At 35.7% G+C, this 18,112-nt stretch overlaps 1 protein-coding gene across 1 annotated transcript; it reads left to right on the top strand.

The window, feature by feature from the left end:
- Positions 1-5,125: 5,125 nt before the first annotated feature.
- LOC150103178 (uncharacterized) lies at positions 5,126-5,536 on the top strand. The gene has a single exon (XM_090398120.1). The coding sequence runs from the start codon at positions 5,126-5,128 to the stop codon at positions 5,534-5,536; it is 411 nt and encodes a 136-aa protein (XP_090254246.1).
- Positions 5,537-18,112: the final 12,576 nt, after the last annotated feature.

The raw sequence follows: 18,112 nt of genomic DNA on the forward strand, positions 1-18,112 counted from the left end.
TCGAAGAAATTTATTTTGTGATACTTACTTAACAAAGCAATTTAATGCTAATCTTGAAACAGTAAACTGAATATTCAGCATCGAACATAATGAGTATGATGAATTACTTGAGAAATATTTCTAGCAGTAGCAGATTATCACACAGATGCGTTAGACCCCTTCTAGCGATTCTACATAAAGCAGACATCCCCGAAATTCTATAAAATTATTTATAATAAAATTACAATAAATGACAGTTTCACCGCGTCTTCCTATCTAATAACAAATACTCGCAATCAATTACAGCGCCAGCCAGTGGTATTTTCTTTTTTAAGCAAGTTAAAAAAAAAAAAAAAAAAAAAAAACTTATGAAAAATGTTTGCAAGAAAGCTAACAAAGAAAATTGCACGTAAAATATTCCGAATCGTTTTCAAGCTTCACTTTAATGATATTATAAATAGCTATGCTTAAAAAAAAAAAAAAAAAAAAAAAAGAGAGAGGAAAGTTGTACCTTAGTTACTTGAACGTTATTGTTTTTTCCCCGGTGATCCTTTTACCTAATATCGAAGGTAAAAAATTGAGTATATTTAATTTTTCTTAAAACATATTTACTATATTATTATTATTATTATTATTATTATTATTATTATTATTATTATTATTATTATTATTTTAACGGTGTCTCCATGGAGTCAAAAGACTCATCGCGGGAGACCCGACATTGACACAATAACCATTATTGACACAATACCTGTCATACTTCTCCTTAAATTCATTCACAGTTGAAGCATTCACAACCACCTCTGGCAAAGCATTCCACCCATTCACAACCCTCCAAGTAAAAAATCTAGTCCTAACACGCTTGTTAACCACACTCTTACACAAACTCCAGGGATGGCCCCTCGTTCTCTCACTTCCTGCACTGGTCTTAAAAATATCATCAGTATCAATCATGTAAAACCCCTTTAACAATTTAAATACCTCTATCATATCTCCTCTCTTACGTCTATCAGCTAGTTTTTGGATCCCACAGATCATCAATCTATCCTTATAGGGAACATCCCACAGACCTGCAACAATCTTTGTAACTCGCCTCTGAATCCTCTCCACCACTTCCGCATCACCAAGAAATCCTGGTGACCAGATCTGTGCACAATAGTCCAAATGCGGCCTTATTAATGCCTTATTGAGTGGAACAATAACCTCTCTATTCCTGCTTGTTAGTGTCTTCCTCATCAACCATGTAATTTGATGTGATATTTTGGCAATTTTGCAGTATGCTCTTTAAACTTAAGTTCTCTGTCCACCCTTATCAAGAAGTTGACGAGACAAGTCTCTTGTCTCGTCAACTTCTTGCAGTTCAGTTCCGTTAATATAGTAAACAGATGCGATGTCATCCTCCCGAAGTGCATCACCTTACACTTAGCCACTTCGAGCTGACAGCCATTTACCTAAGTCCATACCGTCAGCCTATTAAAGTCATGCTGTAAGATATTTACATCATTTGAATTTATCACTCTTTCCTCCATTCCTAAGCTTTTTCAACAACCTCCAGAATATTTTCCCACCTTCTTGATATTTATTTTCTATATTCTTGCCAAAGTCCTCCCATGACTTTTGTTTAGCTAGTTTTACACAGTGTTTAGCATTCTTGCATTTGTCTCTATATTCTCTAAGAGCACAAGCTGACTTATTTGCTAGGAACTTTTCATATGCTTTCTTCTTTTCCTTCACTGCCTCTTTAACTTCTGTGTCCACCAGGGAGTTCTGATTTTTTTATCCCTACAGACAACCTCACCATATGCCTCTCTGGCAGAATCAATCAATGTTTTCTTCAGAGTTTGCCACTGAATCTCCAAGGTTAGATTCCTGTTCTCAAACTTTTTCATTTTTTCTTCAATAATCTTTGTGTATTTTAGTCTACAGTTCACATCTGAGAGCTGCTCAACTTTTATTCGCTTTAAAACTTTCTTACATGCTATTCTTTTCAATATGAAATTCAATTTTATCCTGCTCAAGACTAAATAGTGATCACTTCCAATTTCAAATCCTCTGTACAATCTGGTGTCCTGTACCAGGGAGAAAACATTACTATCAACAATAACATAGTCAATGAGACTTTTCTTATTCCTAGCCTCTTCTCTCCATGTGAATTTGTGCACATTTTTATGTTGGAACATGGTGTTAGCAATAACCAGTCCATGTCCTGAGCAGAAATCCAACAGATATTTGCCATTATTATTAGCTTTGCTCTTTTCTCCAAATTTTCCCAAAATATTTTTATATATCTCACAATCATTTCCTACTTCAAGAAGATTAGCCTCGTATTTTGTGTTGAATACTATGGCTACTCCTTCTTTTCCTTGATTGTCATTGCCTGAATATAACATTTTGTATTTATTGCTCAGAAAGATCTCACCAGTTTTTGTCTTTTTTGTTTCAGTCACCCCTATAATGTCGATCTGGTACTTATCTAATTCCTCAGCTAGCTCCATTTCTTTGCCATTCAGGCTTCTTAAGTTGATAGTACCGATCTTTAACTCTGGTGATGTTGAGTTGGGGTTTGTTTTCTGATTTGTTCCAGTAGCTGACTTTTCGCTGTTCGCCCTGGTTCCCTGGCGAAAACAACGGGGGCTTTGTTTAACCGGGCAACACCCCAGCCGGCATGAAATTTTGTCATGTTGTACCATCATTTTTTATTTTGGTTTAACCAATAAGAATACAATTTGGTCGGCTAAATCCCAAATTGCCAGCCCATCCTCGTTCGTTCATTATCCAAGTAGATACCCAACAGGGTCACCACGAGAAGGTGAGGATTGTACATTAGGTCAGAAGCCCTGGTCGGTTCTCCACATTCCTTTAATGGCTATGTGGAGGTCTCCTCTCAGTTATACAGCTTTGACCCTTAAGCACCCCATTTAAAAAAAATATATATATATTAAATGGGGTGCTTAAGGGTCAAAGCTGTATATATATATATATATATATATATATATATATATATATATATATATATATATATATATATATATATATATATATATATATATATATATATATATATATATATATATTATATGGGGTGCTTAAGGATCAAAGCTGTATATATATATATATATATATATTTAATAAATACAATTTTATTTAATAAAATAAAATAAAATAAAATTTAAAAAATCTATCTATATTTAATATAATATAATATAATATATATATTAAATCACATATTGTTTAATGTTATTTTAAAATAGATTAAAACAGTTTCGCATTATTTAAATTATTCCATTAGCAAGAAAGGGAATTTGTAATTTCCATAAAAACTGTATTTGCAGTATAAAAGTGGTTCTTATACTGCATACCAATTAGACATTAAAATGGAAGCATCTGAACAGTTACCTACTTAGTTATTAAACACACCTCCGTTTTTCTCTGTTCTGGTTGGTTATAATCAGACACACCTTTTAATGTCAAAGTGTTTTAACACCCAGAAACTGGTACTGAAGGATAAAGATATTTATCTCTCATTTTCCCCAGAAGAATTAAAAGTTCTAATTTGTCTTCCCCTTCTCAACTAGTGGGGAAGTATGGCAATTTCTTTTTGTAATAATAAAATCAAATGATATATAGCATTCCATAAGATGCAAATTCCATAAGATGCAAATCATCAGCTTCGTAAAAGTGATTACGAATGATTATATAGTGATTAATATAAGTATTAATCACTATCCCATACCCCTATTTAGTAAGCTTAGTCGCTTATTAATAAACTGCCAAGTATTAAAATATTTGGCTTTCATAAGTCTTATTTAGATGCAGTAGTATAAAGCTGTTAGCCCTATGCCCATGGTCTTTTTTTTTTTTTTTTTTTTTTTTTTTTTTTGTATTGAAGGCGTGTGTTCTTAGATATCTGCATTCAACATAACAGTGGTTGACTTTACAGTCATTTGAAAAGATATAGAAAACTCCTCTCATCACTTGAAAGACGTTTTTTTTAGGTTGGGTAACTTTTGATCCACACTTCAAATTTGGGAGTGAATCTTAGAACAAGAGTGACACATGTATATACTTAATTTGTAAAACATTTGTTATTTTATTAATATAATTTACTGTTGTCATTAATAATGTTTATTATTTCAAAAATTTCAAACTGTATTATAGTTCTAACACATATGAAAAATGTTTTTTTTTTTTTTCAATTTAATCGAAAATTCTGTTATTTTTGATTCGTTTCGATTTCTTGAGAGGAAAGTGGATTACTCGTCATGATTATATTCAGGGTAGTGCATTGGGGATATTCGTCGAGGACGAATCGAATATGATCATGGCAAGTAATCAACTTTGCACTACTTTTTCTCTATGGCCCCTTTATTATTAAAATCTCTTATTGCATTTGAAATTCTGAAATCTCTGATCGTAATTTTTATGGGAATATATACAGATCTTTGTACAAGCCTTTCCTCTTTCAAATAAGTCACATTCTAATATTTTAAAGCATGAAACCTTTATCTTCCGTGTCTTGAAAGGTTTTTAATTTTTTATTCTCATCAAGATGGGGGCTGTACATAAAATTTTAAAATAAGAGACATTGGGGTTTACAACAATAACAACAACAACAACAACAACAACAACAACAATAATAATAATAATAATAATAATAATAATAATAATAATAATAATAATAATAATAACAGCAGCAGCAGCAAGAACAACAATAATGATAACAATTTTTTTTTTAAATATGGAGGGCCTGAATGGAACTTTGATACAGTACTCTCACCCCTCTCAGATATCTCTATTTTTACATCCCTATTATTATACGAGAATCTTCGTTTTAGCGAAAGTAATGCATTTCTTTTGCTCATCAGAGTAAAAGTGTTTTCCTTTTACGATTTTCACTTAATAATAATATTATTAATTGGTATACAGTAATTTACTGTATTCTAATAATAAATTATATTACAGTAAATTAATGATAGTTATACAGTAGTTGGACAAAATAATGGAAACACTAAGACATTTAAAATTTTGAAATTGTTTGTGTTGGCTACATTGAAAAGAAAAATCTTTTGGTGGCAATACTGAATGTTTTGTTTACACTCTGTAGTTCTCATACAAGTGCATTAGTGATTGTACTAAGTGATAATTCATGTTAAAAAATCGGAAAGTGGGAGACTTGCCCAACTTTGAAAGAGGAGGACAAATCATTGGTGTGCGTTTAGCTGGAGCATCAGTGACTAAAACTACCACATTATTAGGTGTATCGAGATCGAGAGTTTCTAAGGTTATGTCGGTATACACAGATCATGGCAGGACAAAATCAAAGAGAGTGCGCAAATATCAAAAAAGAATGACGGAAAGAGATCTTAGGACATTGAGGACTGTTTCGAAAAATCACAGAACTACTGCAGCACGGGTAACACCAAAACTGAATATTCGTCTTGCAGAACCTGTTTCCACAAAAACTATCCGCCGTCAGCTTCAGAAATCTAATATTCATCACAGAGCTGCAATTGCTAAACCTCTCATTACCGAAAAGAATGCTCAGATGTATGAATGATTGTATCACGATGGTCAAACCTGGACATTAGAAAACTAGAAATATGTGACATGGTCAGATGAGTCTACCTTCATGCTGTTTCCTACATCAGGAAGAGTTTCCTGATGTAGGAAACTCCAAGGAAGCCTACAATCTGGAATGTGCTTTCAACAGTAAATCATGGGGCAATTCTGTGATGGTTTGGGCATCAATACCGTGGTATTCTGTTGGTCTCATTATTACTCTTCATGCAGAATTACTGCAACTGTTTATTTGAACATTTTGAGTAATCAAGTACATTCCATGACCCAAATGTTCTTTCCGAACAACATAGCAGTATTCCAAGATGACAATATCCCCCATTCTTGGCTTGGCTGTACAGTCGTGGTTTGAAGAGCATGAAGATGAACTTCAACAGCTTTCCTGGTTTCCATAATCACCAGATTTGAACATTATTGAATCACTCTGGTCAGTTTTGGGGACTAGAATAAGAAACAGATTCTCACTTCCAACGTCCAAATTGTTTTACCAATTTGAAGATGTTCTTCAAGAAGAATGGTACAAATTTCCCCAGAAACCATTCAAAATCTTATTTGAGCACATTCCAAGAAAAAATTAGGTTGTACCGAAGGCAAAAGGTGATCAAACACCATGTGAATAAAGAAATACAGTATGCATGTATAACAAGTGTTTTATTTTGTCCAATCCCTGTAAAGTAAGAAGTAAAAAATAAAGTGCGAAGGGCAATAAACAGCATTGCGATTGGTGCTGCTAGAAGTTGATGATTCCAGTTCTGAGGAGAGCTTGTTGATGATTATTGGTTTGAGAGAAATATCAAGTGGCATCTGCTTAATTTACGCTATCAATACTCTACAGATCAGTGATAAGTTTCTGGCTATACTGCGATAAGTTGCATGGCACCAAATATTTACTGTGTCCTAAATTTTCAATTGCTTAACACAAAATTATCGTATTCCCCAGCTTAGACTTAATTATTCCGATGATTCTTTCCAATGCTACGAATATAAAGCTATTCGCCTATTTACTTGATACGTATAAAAGTATGGTCCCTTAGCATTATTGCGTAGCTACCGATGATTTTATTCCCAGTTTGCTGAAACGAACGGAATGCCACCTGGCAACTACAATGAATAAAACTGAAAGTAGCAAACGACACACTTGCAATAAAAAGACAGTAGCAATTTGAATGACGTCTAGAAATTAATTACGAGTTTGTTGTGTAAACACGTTTTGTTTACTTGTGCAATTTCGGTTTATTTTATTATTAAATTAGATATCATCGATGATATAAATGAAGTAAGCAATTTGTGTTTGTGTGCCAATCTTTTTTTTTTTTTTTCAGAAGGAAGGGAAAGGAGAAAATTTGGAAAGAAAAATAAATTAAACGTACATAAGGTAGGAATTTATAAATAATATATGCTAAAAATTTATAAACATTCAAATTTATTTCATTATTATTAACTTTTATTCCTTTATAAAGCTATTTTTTTTAATTAAATTTTTAAATATTAAAAAAAAAAATAGAGCCACAAATGCCTCATGCATGCCACGCAATATCCTAATTTGTAGATTATTATTATTATTATTATTATTATTCCTGATACCTCCAAGGAGTCCGAAGACTCATCGCGGGAGGACATCTTCAACTATCTCTACACCTTACCTCTACTACGAATCAACGCCATCTACCGCCCACCTCCAACACCACCACAACTAGTAATTTTTGTCTGTAAATTGCGTGTGTTCTGAAGGGCCGATTTGTATGTATGCGGGATGAAAAACCCGAGTTTCCGGGAGAAAAAACCCTGCTACCTCCGTATGAGATCGGCTAACTCACCATCGATTGAAATCGACCAGATAAAGATTCCTCCCGTCGCGACGAGAATCGAACTTAGGCCTATTCCAATCGAAGGGCGCAATGTACCGTCGTTCTTCCAATTGCGCTACGGAGGCGCTAGATGTCAGATAAAAATAAGTATTTTTAATACAAGCTGAAGAAGCTATCCCAAAAAAAATTCTTGAAAGCGGTGGCTATACAGTGCTCTGTAAACTTAGTGAATATGGTTATTTGTAAAGACCAAAATGTTATTTCCCTTAGCGACAGAGTTTTCCGGCCCTCTGCTTTGCTGACTAAAAGGAAATGCGCTTCGGTAATCCTTACTCACTGGCTTTATGACTAATTTTTTGAAAACGTTTTCCGCTCACTGCTCATTTGTAATATTACGGATTCTTTACCTCCCCCATCCCTTTTCAAAGGTTGATTGTATGAAAATTCATTAATAATGTGATTACTACCTCTCATGGACATGCAAACCTCAAAACTCCAGCAGTTTGCAGTAAAAAAAAAAATAATAAAATAAATAAATAAATAAAAATGCGGTGATTAGAAGATCCACAGGATATCTGTATACCGAAGCCAGAAAATTCAGCTTCCGTCAAAGAAACTACTAAATTTGAGAAACATCACTAATTAACTAACCATGATATTTGAACATTAGAGCACTGTACTTAAAATATCGATATGAGTAGGTGATATTAACTGCGCAAATTAATATTTGGTTGTGAAACTATTTCAGCTTATTTTTTTATTTTATTACTTTTCAGAATGAATTCAAAATTATTACATTGTAATTTCAGCTGGTGAAGAATACTTATTATTTACCAACTCATAAAGAAACATAACAGTCAAATTTAACAAGGATAATTATCTGTCCCACTTCAGCTTAAACTGATTCAATGTTTGTGCCCTATCTCATCATCTACTCTTCTGTTTTAACGAAGCAGTACCAAATCGTGGTTGACAAAAAGGATTGCTATCGTGGCATTTAAAAATCTCGTGAAGCCTGAAGTTTATATTTATCATTCTCGTGTAAAAATACAATTAGAATTCACCTTTTCCCAGTAATTTGGGTCACACGTACGAAAGGAGACGCCCAGTATATCGCTGGATTTCTGCCAATTCTTTAGTTGAATTTCTGCTGGCTATTGGTCACCATAGTGACTGAAATGAAATTAATTCTTCTTTAGTGTTATTTCACTTTATGGTTTGAAGGAGTTTCTCTCCAGAATTTAGGATCGTTCAAAACACAGTGGATCAGTGCACTTTTACAACTTTGATTTTCAGTTAGTTTATGTATTTTTTATTTAAAAAATATGTCTTAAATACGTAGTATTTAGAACATATGTTTTAGTGAAAAATCCCATCGCTTTCCATTCTTTCCACATATTCCAGCGAGTAATAACTTCAGAATTATCACGCGGGAAGAATGCTGCTTAGTTGTTTACGATTATCTCTTGAGCTAGTGAAGGTCACATCTCGGAAAAATCAATGATATATAAAACATACATTGGCGTTTTTATGATTATTAACAGTGGCAGCTCGTACATAAGCACTGTGACACTGCAGTACTCCCAAGGAAAAAATTAAATTTTGTTGTGTTTATAAATAATAACAATGCTTACAACATGTTAAAGGTTACAGCTTATGTTTTGACATTGATTGAATAGTTAATAACTGGAATTGTCCGATTAACGCTTTAGATTACGAAACAAATGCACCGCGATCTAACGCCGAGATACACTGCCGCTTTATGCTTCCGCGCGTTATTTCTGTGACATATGAAACGTTTATTATTGGTGCGTGTTCGTGGTGAACTATTTTTTGTAAATCTTATTTTATTTAGTTAAAATAACATATAATTATTTATTATAGATACAAGGCTGAATTATGATCGTCATAATTCAGCCTTGTATGTGTCACTGTTGAAAATATGAAAAGAATTATATTTTTTCAATTATCGTTACACGAAACAAATGCATTGCGATCTAACGCAGATATTCGTTTGCGCTTGTCATTACTATTGATACGAAACTTTTATTATTGGTGTTTGTTCGTGGTGAGGATGAAATATTTTTAATAAAGCAATTTTTAATATATAAATTTATTTATTAATAAATTCGTTACTGATTAAGAATTTTTTTTTTTTTTTTTTTTGTATATGCAGCATCCCCACTTAAAATTTTCACCGGCCGCCACTTATTATTACCGTGATTTATTAATAATATTAATTATTATCGTGATTTGTAATTCCATGGCACAGCTTTCTAATGGTCTCCGAGATTGTTGAGGTGATTTACCTTGTACATAGGCATCCGCCATGAAAACATTGGCTGTGAAGTTCAGTGTATAATGTTCTGGCACCACTATTCAACTTTTACATTTATTTGTAACGGAACTTTCGGAAATTCGATGGAATTTCGGTTGCGAAATTCCATCGAATGGACAACGGAAGGAGAGTACAAACCTTTTCAGTATTCTCTGTCTTTTGATGTCATCACCATGACCATGGGCGTCCACAGAAAATTTTCTAGGGTGGGGGGAAGCTTGGAGATAAATAATTACATCAATAAATTTTTATTTAATTTTTCACAAGTAGATCCGGGGGGAGAATGCCCAGTCCCCCCCACACACACACCTTTGCGGACGCCCATGACCTTGACTGTTCTCTTAGCTTCTTTTTGCTGTCACGTTTTCGTCTTTTAATGAAATCAGTCGTAGTTGAATGCTGTAACTGCAGTGCAATTAGTAATTGCACTACAATTGCAGCATCCAAGAAACAAATCGATTAATGAGTCATCAATCGATCAATTAATGATCGATTGAACTAGCTTACGTTTAGTGGAGGGGTATTGATCTGTGATAAAATTAGAATTACAATTAGCCGACTTTCGGCTAATTTTAAAACACGTGCAGTTTCCAGTATTGTACTAACCTAGTCCATTAACCTGCAGTCTTTTCCTTCTTGTGTCATGGAGTTTGTCACTGGTACGTGGTAAAGAAAATTAATACATCATGTATTTAAGTTATTTTATAAGATGCACTAAAAGTGATTGTTACACGATTGTTTTGCCACTTTCCATGTTATTTAAACATTAAATTAAAACCACTCTTTCACTAAAAGACGAGTATATGCTGACTGTAATAGAAATAATGAAAGGTTTCAAAGTATTCAAGTTCATAGTTGTGATGAAATAATCTTTCGAGGTTAATGATCTTAATGGTTTAACAAACACACTGATAAATCATGCGGATATTTTAACTTCAGTCTTCGTTTCTTATGGTTACATTTCCCCACAACTACTTCTATATTTCACAGAAATTCCTAAACCATAATATGATGAAAATAATAACAATAAAAGGAATAGAATAATAAAAAGAAAATGTCCAAGCGACATAAATACTGGAAAAGAAAGAAAACTTTCTTTTTTAGAGTCAGTTATAAAATACAATACAGCAGAGGCGTAGTTATAGGGGAAGGGGGGTCCGTCCCGTTCAGCACTTTGAACCTTTTTGAACTTTTGCAGTTAATTCAAAAATACAGTCTCGATAACTCATTTCCAAATATTGTAATCCTACTGCGAATTTTCCTCACAATTGCTGTAAGTATTGCTAGTTGTGAAAGGAGTTTTTCTAAATAAAACTGATTAAGAATTACCTACATTACCATGAAATAGACTTCGCCAATGTCAACGACGATTTTGCTAATAGAAAAGCAAGAAAAATAACATTTTAGAATGTTGAAATTAAAGTTTTCAAATTAAACATGGTGTTTTAATTTATTTCCCTATACGTCGTTTTGACCTTTTGTAGTATTTTTGGTGTGTATTGAGAGGGGCGGCAAAAGCTCTAGCTACACCACTGCAGTACAGTAATTGTACTCAACCTGGGATATAAATATGTAATTACAAGTAGATCCCGGGTGTCGATCATTAATTTTCCGCTGTCATTGTGATCGGACGTATTCCTTTAGTCTCTGCCTAGTTGATTTTTATATAAGGTTTTTCGGGAGGCTCGCATTGCACTGGAACTAACACAGTTCGTGACCTATTATCTCCCCCTCTGTATGAAATATGCAGAGGTTTAATGGCCGGCAGGCCCCACTCGCAATGAGGACCAGTGGTGGTTGAATGGTTTTTTAAGGAGGTAGGTTGCTGCACTGTCTCCAAGTAAGCCCCTGAAACTCCTTTTTCCTAGTTTTTAGGATAGTCACCTATAACAGACTAACTTTTTGCTGGTAGACGCTTATTCTAATCTGTCTACGGGATTTGCTAGTAGACTCTCAGTCTACAGGATTACCTAGGAAACTGCTAGTTTCTCTCAAGCCAAACTATGGATTCTCCATACGACGAGCTTGATTTCAAACAGCTATTAACTATCTTTAAGCATATAGGAGGCCTACTACAAAAGAAATGGCCAGGAAAGGTGGCAATCCAAAAATTGAAGAAGTCGAAACAGAGGACTGTCAATCCCCTGACCCTCTCCCAAGCACTTCTCAAGATAACACCAGAGAGATTATGTCACCTGTTAACGACCAGTCCCTAGTGGACTCAGATAACTCTACAGACTATCAGGTTGTCAGCAGGAAAAAACGTAAGAAGGGTTCGCCAGCAGCAGAGCCTGAAATAGTACATCATCAACCCTTGGAAAAAACAACTCCAATGGACTTAAGACAACCAGATGAAAGAATAGAGACTGACTCTAGGGCACAACCCAAAGAGAGGATCCCACCTGTAATCTTAAGAACAAAAGAAAAATGGTCTTCAATAACAGCAACGATGAAGAACGCAAACATCAAATTTACATCAGCCAAGTGTACAGAAGAAGGAATCCGGATTCAACCAGAAGGAATTTCGGACTACCGCCAGCTCACCAGACTTATGGATGAACTAAAAGTTCCTTATCATATATTTCAGCTCAAAAGCGAAAAAAACTTAAAAGTAGTAATCAGAGGGCTGGCTAGACCATTCCAGTGGAAGAAATAGCTACTGACCTCAGATCACAGGGCCTGGAGCCGATCAAAATTTCACGAATGTATCGAGCTGACAAGCGCCCTATGCCTCTAGTCTTGGTCGAAATCAGTAAAGATCATAGAGAAATTTACGACCTTAAAATAGTTTGCAGTTTGGTCATCAAGACTGAGCCTCTCAGAAGAAAGGCTTCAGCTGGTCAATGCCATTGCTGTCAAAAGTATGGACATGCGCAAAAGCTATGCAAAGCTGAATACAAGTGTGAAGTGCGGTCAAACCACGAACCTCACTTGCTAAGTGTGCGAACTGTGGCGGCCCACACCCGGCAAATTATAAGGGATGCTCACTCCACCCATTCAACCTGCAGAAGGCTAGAGAGGCACTACCCCTGCCCAATCAGAAGCGAATTACACCAGAAATCCAAATGCGGGCTGTTACTCCTGAAAAGTCATATGCATCTGCGGTCTCTACAAATAGCAAACCGGCATCTTGCAACCCTAGCTGCTACTTTGGGAGAGATGTTAACAGCCTTTAGCAAAACAAATCCCAATCAGGCTGACACCAACAAATTTCTCAAAAACACACAAGTCATCTTCTCTATGTTTAATGGATAACACGGTCAACTTAACTAATTCATTACAGATTGCTTATTGGAATGCTAACGGGCTAAACAACAACCTCCTAGAACTAAAAGAATTTGCTGAAAGATATAAGATAGACATCATTTTAGTCAACGAGACGCATCTTCGGCCTTGCGACAACCCCAAAATAAGGCACTACACAGTGCTAAGATCAGATAGACTCAAAGCCAGAGGGGACGGAACTGCTATATTTGTTAAAAAAGAATTAGATACAATGAGATAAAGAAATTAGCAACCACAAACCTGGAAGAAACTGGAATTTAAATACATACAAAAAACACAGGCAGGCTAAAATTATATTCAGTCTACAACCCTCCAGGCAAATCACTTCTAGCCTCAGACCTCTCCCAGCTCCTTGACACAAACGAAGCAACAATAGTGGCGGGAGATCTAAACGCAAAACACCCTGCGTGGAACAGTAGAAACACCAATAATAATGGGAAGAGCCTACACAAATTTGCTATGACTAGAAACATCACCATAGCAGGTCCTGTTGAACCAACACACTACGGATTACTGGGCAAACCTGACGTGCTGGATATCGCTATTTTCAGGAACACCCCACATCAATTCCAGTTGCAGGTTATTAATGATCTTAGCTCCGACCACAATCCAGTTCTGCTTAGCCTAGGCAGAGAAGCAGAAACCATCCCTGAACAATCCTACATAAATCTCAAGAAGCTTAACTCAACTCTCAGCAACATCACAGGCCCTGTCCCAACTATCTCCTCACCCAAAGAAGTAGACATGCAATCAATCAATCAGCTCAATCAATCAGCTAACGCCTTTTTATTCCCGTATAGGGGGAGTAGGCGAGGCCATTTAGCCGTATCTAACTTTTTGGAGACTGAGTGGGCAGTTCAATCTCCACTGGTACCAATCAGAGATAGATGGCCCAAGGCTATCACTAATTAAGCGGTACTCAGTGAAGAGAGACGGCTCAAATGTGCCGCCATCTCGTGGTCCGTAACCCTAACACAATATATTTAATGTCTGAAATAATGTGGGTTCTACGGTCGATTTTCTTGAGTTTACAGGACGAAAAACCCGAGTTTCCGGGAGGAAAAACCTGCTTTCCCGTGCCAGAGATCGACTAACTCGGGAACCGGTCGAAAAAAGGCTTAGAAAAATTTCCACTAGTCGCCGACTAGACTCGAAACCAAGTCTTCCTTCGTGCGGCCAAGCGCCGTGGTTGGCAAACGCCACATCCAGAGCTACACAGGCTATAGAAGTAGACATAGCGATCAATAAACTAGAAAGCACAATCCAAACTGGCCTTGCAGCAGCCTCCACCGTTGCCGTTCCAGCCCAAACTAACTTGCTCCCAGAAGAGATTCTAAAGCTTATCTGCAGCAAAAACAGAATTAGACGTTGGTACCATACAACACTATCACCTCAGAATAAACAAGAGCTTAACAGAGCAACAAACCTAGTCCGCTATGCAATTAAAGACCATAAGAATCAGCAATGGGAGAGGAAACTAAGCTCCTTAAAAACCGAAGATAACTCACTATGGAAAATGACTAAGGCCCTCCGCAGCGATCAACCCAACATAAAACCAATACACGGAGAAAAAGGTATAGTCTACCGAGATGATGAAAAAGCAGAAGCTTTTGCAGACTCTCTGGAGCTGCAATTTCAACCTAACTACACTTATGCGGACTTACGCTTTATTGAAAAAATCCAGAAGCAAGTACGCTATGCACTTCATCGTTCCACCACCCATGACAAATCAAACTATACCACGTCAAATGAAATATACCAAATCATCAAGAACCTCAATAACAGAAAAGCACCAGGTCCTGATCAGATTTCAAACAAAATTATAAAAGCACTCCCCCATAAAACAGTTATGCATCTAGTGGCGATCATCAACGCGATGCTAAGACTCAACTACTTCCCCACTTGCTGGAAACAGGCAGATGTAATCCTCATCCACAAACCCGGAAAAGTGCCTCAATTCCCCCAGAACTACAGACCTATCAGCCTCCTATCAAATCTGGGAAAAATCGCAGAAAAGATAATTCTGAACCGCCTACAAAATGAAACGGATAAGATCGACCTAGTCCCAAAAGAACAATTCGGATTTCGCAGAGGCCACTGCACAACCCAACAGGTCCACAGACTTATAGTATACATAACTATTGGATTTAACAGGTGCAATCTTCCTAGATGTGGCGAAGGCCTTCGATAAAGTGTGGCACAAAGGCCTCATCCACAAACTAATTACTGCAGAATACTCACTAAACCTCATCCAAATCATACTCTTATCTAAAAGACCGAAAATTTCAAGTGAAACTTCGTGGGCTCAGATCAACTACAAGAAATATCACAGCAGGTGTCCCGCAAGGCTCCCTATTATCGCCGTTGCTCTTTAACATTTTTATCTCAGATGTCCCAAGTACAACATCAACCACCATGGCATTTTATGCGGATGACATGGCGATACTGACCAGATCGCTCAGACCATACCTAGCCACACAAAGATTACAAAATGCAGCAAATAATCTTGAAAAATGGTTTCGGTTATGGAGAATTGATGTTAATGCAGATAAACGCACGGCTATTCTATTTACAAGGAAGAAAGCAGACCATCATGGAGCAATCACAATGTTCAATAGTGTTATCCCATGGCAAAAAGAAGTAAAATATCTGGGAATCAAACTAGATAATCATCTCAGCTTCAACTCCCATATCTCTCATGTTTGCAACAAAGCAAACTCTGCAATAGCTCAGCTCTACCCTCTACTGAACCGTAGAACAAAGTCAGTCCAGAAAACAAATTAAGAATATACAAAGCAATTATCAGACCTATTCTGACATATGGTTCGTCAGCGTGGAGCCACACTTCTCCTAGCAACATCAAACGATTACAATTAATCCAAACTAAATGCCTCCGAATGATCTTTGATGCCCCGTGGCTTGTAAGGAACACTATTCTCCATCAAGATGGAAACCTGCAAGACATACCTACATTTCTCCTCCAGATAGCAACCAAGTACTTTGCTCAAGCATCACTCCATCCCAACCTACTCATTCGTGAGTCATCAGATTACGATGAAAAAGACAGATGGAAGCATAAACGCCCAAAGGCGGCCCTGATCACAGATTGAAATCTCTCAACATAGCCCTAATTAGGGCGAGCCAAGTGCTCAAAAATCTCTTCCATTAAACCGGGAATTATTCATAGCGATGAAGGGATCAGAGTCCACGGGACTGATATCCATCAAGCCACAGAAGTTATCGGTTATCATCTCGGGTGTCTTATACCCAATATAAGACACACTCCAACCGGTGCCTGGGATTATTATTTTGGACTTTAAAAAACTGTACATCGTTGTTCCATAATAAATAATAAAAAAAATGAATAATCGTATGGATGATGTATTACTTTGTAAATTAAAAAAGTATTTTATAAAAGGATTTGTACAAATTTCTATATAAACACCAATGATTCGCAAAAAAATATTAAATGAAACACCGGAGTCCTTGTGTTTTAAAAACTTTTATAATCGACTATTATTGTTTCAAGTTTTATTTAAAAAACAAGTAATTGAAACTCTGTCTAAATGATTCCTTCTTTGCAACGCGTACTTAAAATATTCCTTTGAGGGCGTGTTGGTTGAAAGAAACGCAGCATTGCTATACAAGACTGTCTCATTTTTTTCTTAAATATTTTCATTAACTGAAAAGGTATGTCATCTTTCTGAATGCGTTAATGGAGGCTAGTCGGAATTTAATTTTTTTAAAAAATTATTTTGATAACCAAATTTTTAAAAAATAAAAATCTTCATATATTATTATTATTATTGTCATTATTATACTGTATTATTACGACACCTCCAAGGACTCATCATGGGACAGAACTCCACTCTAGTAACCGACGACTACGCTATGAAACCATTATCTGCATATAACGTTACATTCTATATTATAACTACACGCACTACCTCTACCGCTATCAATAATATTTTTGTTTGTAAACTGCATGTGCACTAAAGCCAATTTATCTGTACGCGGGATGAAAAAAAAAAAAAATCAGTTTCCGTGAAAAAAACCTGCTACCTTTGTATGAGATCGGTTATCTCTGTATTATTCTTTATTCTCTTTTGATAGTATCTCACATAAAACGGAGGAACGTGATTTTGAACCGCCTGTTCATTTAGAACTGTGAATTGGCTGAGGGTTAGATAATTAGGAACCCTAATCCAGAACCAACGTGTTACGTTTTTAAGCCACTTCAGGATGGTGGTATCACGGTCAGTGAAAATCATCTAGCACCTAAAAGGTATGCCATACTCAAATAAATAAATAAAATAACTTTAAGCACATAAAATTTACTTTACAAACACAATAGGTAGTATATTTTTGGTGGTGTTCCTGCATAGATTTATAACAACCAATTGAATAACACTCTTTTTAAGAAAGCTGCCTATTATTTCAACAGGGAAAAAACTATAGTTCTGCAATAGTAAGCATTAGCAAAAAATGACAATTTTCAAGATATTTGGAAATTGATAAAAAAATAAAATAAAATAAGATAAAAAGATGATATTAAAAAAATAAATAACAGCGTTTGTTTAGTTTTCTCTCAAAGTTTGTTAGTCAAAATAAAATCCCTCCAGTCTTTTTGTACGGTGTACCTGTTATGTCGCTGAAGTCACTGATACAAGGGTTCCTTAACAAAATGAAATACCATTCAAAATCATACTTTATTAATAATAATATCAAAGGAATTGTTCTGTACAAATTTATTCTCCCAGCAAACAATTACCTAATCATTCTACTGAGTTTTGGAAAGGTTTACAGTAGAAAAACATGGAATCGTTAGCTAGTAACTGGACATAATATTGTGCCTTTTCAAATAGATTGCTTTGTTCAGGCAGTCTTAGATGGAAAAAAAAAAAAAAAAAACCTAGACCAAAATACCCAGTGTTAACTAGTTCTTGTTCCAATCAACTTTTTTGTGTTTCCAGTACTGAAAATTTCCTTGAGATGACTAAGATGACCTTAATGAAATAAAGACACTCCTGTATGTTCTTTCTTGTATTTATAACTAATGTTGCATCAATATAATCCCCAGCTGTCAGGATGACACTCTACACATGTGCATAATAACAGAAGGTTC

This window comes from Typopeltis vanoorti, chromosome 9, assembly GCF_054136105.1.
Source record: "Typopeltis vanoorti isolate ZY-2024b chromosome 9, IOZ_Tvanoo_1.0, whole genome shotgun sequence".
Taxonomy (NCBI): Eukaryota; Metazoa; Arthropoda; class Arachnida; order Uropygi; family Thelyphonidae; genus Typopeltis; species Typopeltis vanoorti.